Source organism: Sinocyclocheilus anshuiensis, unplaced genomic scaffold (genome assembly GCF_001515605.1).
Source record: "Sinocyclocheilus anshuiensis isolate Anshui unplaced genomic scaffold, SAMN03320099.WGS_v1.1 scaffold1817, whole genome shotgun sequence".
In the NCBI taxonomy this organism is placed as follows: domain Eukaryota; kingdom Metazoa; phylum Chordata; class Actinopteri; order Cypriniformes; family Cyprinidae; genus Sinocyclocheilus; species Sinocyclocheilus anshuiensis.
This window is the reverse complement of record NW_015536564.1, coordinates 103,987-109,630: the sequence shown is the minus strand read 5'-3', so window position 1 is coordinate 109,630 and position 5,644 is coordinate 103,987. Positions and strand designations below refer to the sequence as shown.

General features: G+C 36.4%; 1 protein-coding gene across 1 annotated transcript; it reads left to right on the top strand.

Moving 5' to 3' along the window:
• Positions 1-3,573: 3,573 nt before the first annotated feature.
• LOC107702012 (zymogen granule membrane protein 16-like) lies at positions 3,574-5,174 on the top strand. The gene is made up of 4 exons (XM_016504192.1): positions 3,574-3,600; positions 3,798-3,887; positions 4,133-4,277; positions 4,576-5,174. The coding sequence occupies exons 2-4, from the start codon at positions 3,833-3,835 to the stop codon at positions 4,892-4,894; spliced, it is 519 nt and encodes a 172-aa protein (XP_016359678.1). The 5' UTR covers positions 3,574-3,600; positions 3,798-3,832; the 3' UTR covers positions 4,895-5,174.
• The last annotated feature ends 470 nt before the right edge of the window (positions 5,175-5,644 follow it).

The window sequence follows — 5,644 nt, the reverse complement described above, 5'->3', positions numbered from 1 at the left end:
ACTCTGGCCATTTGATAATACCTAGAATATCAAAATCAACTGCGGGCGGCAGATCCTTTTCCTATTTAGCGGCCAAACTCTGGAATAACCTACCTAACATTGTTCGGGAGGCAGACACACTCTGTCAGTTTAAATCTAGATTAAATACACATCTCTTTAACCTGACTTACACATAACACACTAACACATTTCTAATATTCAAATCCGTTAAAGGATTTTTAGGCTGCATTAATTAGGACAACCGGAACCAGGAACACTTAGAACACCCGATGTACTTGCTACATCGTTAGAAGAATGGCATCTACGCTAATATTACTCTGTTTCTTTCTTATTCCGAGGTCACCGTAGCCACCATTTCCACTACGTATCCAGCCCAGATGGTGGATCAGCACCTAAAGAGGATATGTACAGCCCTGAATGTCAGCGGAGATCAGGACAAGTAGATGAGCCCCAGAGACAGATCCCCAGTGAAGACCTTGTCTACTAGATGGCCACCGTGACAAGACCACAGTAACAAGTTGAGTCCTCTGCACAATGTGACTTTGCTGCAGCCCTTTATTTGAACTGCTGGTTTCGTCTGGTCAAAGGAGAACTGGCCCCCCGACTGAGCCTGGTTTCTCGTCGACTTGATTGCACAGATACTATTTAAAATGAACTGAGCTGGATGATGACATCACTGAATTCAATGATGAACTGCCTTTAATTGAAAATCGAGTGTTTACTATTGTCATTTTGCATTATTGACACACATTGGCAACATGCTTTTAGTACCAGTCCCACGTTGAGGAACTCTGGCTTCTTCCAAGGTAGAAGAACATGTAGCCCTCAGTGCGTGACTCCTACTACCCTGATGGAATGCACATGCATTCAAGTGTATATTCTTTTTCTTTATGATGGAAGTCAACCAACAATTCCAAGAAAGGTACTTGAAAGTCTAGAAATACCAGTCAAGATCTGTGGAGAATTGAAAGATTTCCTCATAGCTGAGGAAATCTTTGTTCTTTATTCCTTGTAAGTTTACCATAACACATTACCTTTTTTAATAGCTTAAGAGCTAAACTATGTTTATGTAGCCCGGTTCCCTGAAAGGGGAACAAAATATTGCATCAGCTTTCGATGCTATGGGAATGCTTCCATGTGAGCTGGTGTCTGAAGCACATATCTATTGTAAATATACTAATCCAATTGGCAAGATGTTTGGATGTCATGACGTAGCATAACATAACATTGAATCCATAAACAGATGCCTGAAATGCGCACCAAACACATTAATTTGTCTGAAAAAGATGCACAGGCGTAGCCAGGGAATGGCAACGTGATACAGCATCTCGTCCCCTCTCAGGAAACCATTCCAACTTCTCCATGACCAAGGCTGTGTGTAGGCACAGACACTTACTGAACACAAACTGTACTTCAGATTACCCCCGAAGGACTCTAGATCCTGGGCTCCAATCCACATCAAGACTGTGGAACCTGATGAATATATGCAAAGAGGGCCATCCTGTCACAACACAAACATCTTGTAAGGGTGCAGCCCTAGCAAGGGCTTTGGAAGGTGCGAGACTCCAAATGGAATGGGCCCTGTCCCCTAGAAGCAAACCATGTGCCTCAAAGGACCAAGTAGGCCAGGGGTAGGCAAGTTTGGTCCTAGAGAGCTGCAGTCCTGCAGAGTTCAGGTCCAACTGTGGAAAACAAACTCAATTGTCTATAGCCTTAGTAATCCTAAAGACATTAATTAGGTTGTTCAGGTGTGTCTGACTAGGGATGGAGCTGAACTCTGCAGGTATGCGGCTTTCAAAAACAGAACTTGCCTACCCCTGAACTAGGCAGTGAGCTGGGTTCACTTCATGCTCTCTGCACCATGATATGAACAGTTGTCATTTCATGGCATACAACTAGCAGAAGGAGCTCAATAGAGGATTGTCTCAGTGGCTTCAGCCAAAAGGCCTAAAAGCCAAAAGTCTAAAAGCTTATACTATTCAGAGGTCAGACCCAAAGTTCAATTCAGTCCTGATCAACCCTTGCTAAAACTGCTGAGAGAAGAGTTATCAGTCCCAATGGAGCTGTGTGAGGGTGACCAGTGTTGCACGATGCTATTTGTATTGTTAGAAAATACATTTAAATTTGACATGAACTTTAATTAAAAAACTTAAATATTTATCTGTACCTTATGTAGCTGAGCCCTATGCGGCCCAGTACAATTTACCAATAATTTTGACCCCAATCCAGGGATACATACAATTTAAAAAATTCCCTTTTATTTTTTTCCAACTGCATCTTTGGTAAGTACTTTTATAATCGACTTACTAGACTTTTTGCTCACTCCACGTTAAGCAGAGCTGAAAATAGTGGCTTTCATTAAGATACTAACTAACTAACTAACTAAATATTTGAATAATACATTTACAAATCTTATTTTTATACTGACACATTTGTAGTTATTTCAAACCTTGAAAAATGGCTGTATAACTGGTTTTGTTTTTAGTGAAAGTGTTGATATAAATAGAAGGTTGTGCATAGACCTCAAAACTGCACACACAAACCTTGAATCTCGTGCCACATGCAGGCAGGGGCATTTCTGCAGTTGTTTGAGACAATTGGAGTTTGAATGCACCACACCCTCTTTTGTCATACACGTCAATGTGGTTAGTCCATTTCAAGTCATTCAACTTTACATTCCATATTTTGTCTTTAAACCTACCCTCATGTACAAATACACAGATTTTACAGGGCAAAATACTATTTTCCTTCAGGGTTATAATCTGATTTATGATCAGGTAATGCATGTTACATGACAAAACTGGTATCATTTGAAGCAGAATGTCCTGTTTTGTTATATAAGCTCAAAATATTGTGGACAGTGTGTGAGTTGAGTATTACTGAGAAAATGACTAACATGTACACACATACTGACTAAGGATTATTATTTTCAACATGTTTAATGTGTTTCTTCAAAAAAAAAAAGTTCAATGATTTTTTTTATAAACGTAATTATTATTATTTATTTTTTATTAAAAATATTACAAATATTTTAGCTTTTTAAACAAATGCTTAAAATAAAATAGGGTGGAGGTGGGGGGGGGGTAGTTAATAATGCATTGTGGTTAATAATGCTATTATGATTAAGAAAAAAATGTATTCATTTTAATATTTTGATAAAAATAGAGTTTTGATCAACACATCTCATCAGCTTAGACTTGTCATACTTCTTTTCTTTGTTTTTAATCACCTGTAAAGTTTTGTAATGCTCAGTTGTTCAAAATATTTTAGAACGCAAAATATTTTACTTGAAAAGGTTTACTGGAGAAATATCCTTTTACATCATATAATACTAGTTCTGATCATTATCTGATATTAGTATTCATTCAGTTATTTATTCCCAAAAATGTGTCAGTTGACTTATGATATAAACAAAAAGGAAATTCCTTAAATATTTTCCTTCCAGAAATACTCTTTAAAAAAAAAAAAAACATTCCAAAAACGTTCCAAAACATTCCTCATCTAAATGAATGAAAAGAAGAGGCTGGACCAGCAAGAGAGTATAAATGAAGGCTTGGTTTAACCATCCTACTCAAGGAACACCCTCTCAGGCTCAACTAGGTAATGGCATCATATAACAATTAACAATATAATACTCTACATCATGAATAAATAATCTTAAATGTTTTTTTATTATCTATACATATATTTATTTATTTGTGAATACAGTAAAAAGAGATATGTTTATTTTTAAAAACAAATGATAATTTAGCACTATTTGATGTCTTAAAAATAGCAATCTACAATTGTCCATCTAGATTCTCAGAGAGCAGTGGACAGATAACAATCCAAAATGCTGCATCATTTTCTGGTACTCTCTGCCCTTTGTGCCATGAGCATGACCATGCGTGAGTATTACTAACTACTAAGCTCAATACAAATATGGTCCAATAAATAAATCAACACTGACTAACTGATTATGCATCAAGTGCTTACTGTTATTTTGTACCACACTGTTAGAATTAGGCATTAAAAGTAGCATAACAATGGATTTTTGAGCTGTATAACTAAAACAGTCAAAATAAAGGTTCCAATTAAAAAAAAAAAAAAAAACAGGTGATCACTTACATCTGATAATCTATTACCTTTTCAGCTTTACCTGATTTTTACTCATACTCCCCTGCTGCTGGGGATGGCAGTGGAACCGAATTTTCCACTGCACACGAGGGTCGCATCACTGGAGTCAGAGTTTATGAATATCCCCACTATGGATACTACTACAACAACTACCTCAATGGGTAGGTTTCCCCAAACACCACTAGACAGTCACACACTGGATAACATCTTCTTATCAAGTCTATAAGAACCTGATCTGTCGTAATTATTATACTTGTTACCTCACATAAAACCATTTTGCCACAAATTATACACTTTATATTTCAAACAGCATATTTAACATTCTATTTTCTGTTTTTATATTCTGTCTTGTTTTTTAATGGTCTAGTTGTATGATATTTAGCTCTGAATTATTTAAAAGTAATATGCATACTTTATCTGTTTTATCAGTAAAAGTAAAGCGCATATTTATCTGTTTAGGATCCAGCTGAGATATAACAGTAACTGGACAGAATTGGTTGGCGTGAACTCGTATGGCAATGAAAAAGAGATGAAACTCTTCAACAATGAACATTTTGTTCAGATCTCAGGAAAGTATTATTCTGGTTACATCAGTGAGCTTATGTTTGTCACTAACGAGGGGCGCTCCTTTAAAGTGGGGCAGCCTTACGGAATTTCATTCAACTTCTACCCAACCCACGATGGAAGTGAACTACGCTTCATCAGCGGTCGTCAGAATGGATTTGCCCTCACCTCCATTGGGGCTCATTGGGCTGTCTATGACAATTCCACTTCATAATGTCAGAAATATCTCACTGGTTACACATTATGTGTGTATGTGAGGAAAAGGCCAGTTAACAAGTAGCGTGTTTTTCCTGAGCTCTTTATGAGGGATGAGATTTTGGCACTTTTTTGAACTGTCAGCATTATTAGAATGATTTCTGGTTAATAATTTACTGATCAATTAATTAAACACTAAGAAGACTGGAATGAAATTGTTTTATCCCTAATGATGCTTTAAGGGCTTATCCTTTAACACAATGATTCCTAAAGGTTCTTGTAACAATGATTTTATCCTGAATATGAATTTTTTTTTTTTTTTCAGGTACTTTTATTACACATGGCTGATTTTTATTCAAGCTAACGATTAAACTTAAAGTGTTGAAGTTGATTTTTATTTAAAACAACTGATAAACATTTTTGTTATACGAAGATCACAATAAAACTGCCTTATTAAAACATTTGCCATGGCTTTATCATTTATTTTTGCCATTTTTATGTAGCCACCTTTTTCTTTAATGCGGAAGTAAGCCTGGGTGAGACTTCTGGTTCATTATCCACTATAGGGAAATAACGAGAATAATAACAACGTGCAGTAAATGGTAAAACTGTTAGCACTACAAACCAATGTGCTCATAATTAAGATAATACATTACAATAATATGGTAAGACACACCAATTTGCAATATCATGCAGCAAAACGAGCTGTTTTGTACAGCTAAAAATAGCTGGATGCGGATGAGACCGAAAGCCAGGCCGATAAAATGTA

Coding starts and splice junctions, on each gene's coding strand:
- LOC107702012 (XM_016504192.1), top strand. CDS start 3,833: ATGCTGCATCATTTTCTGGTACTCTCTGCCCTTTGTGCCATGAGCATG. Junction 3,888..4,132: donor TGCCATGAGCATGACCATGC/GTGAGTATTACT, acceptor TTACCTTTTCAG/CTTTACCTGATTTTTACTCA. Junction 4,278..4,575: donor TACAACAACTACCTCAATGG/GTAGGTTTCCCC, acceptor TTATCTGTTTAG/GATCCAGCTGAGATATAACA.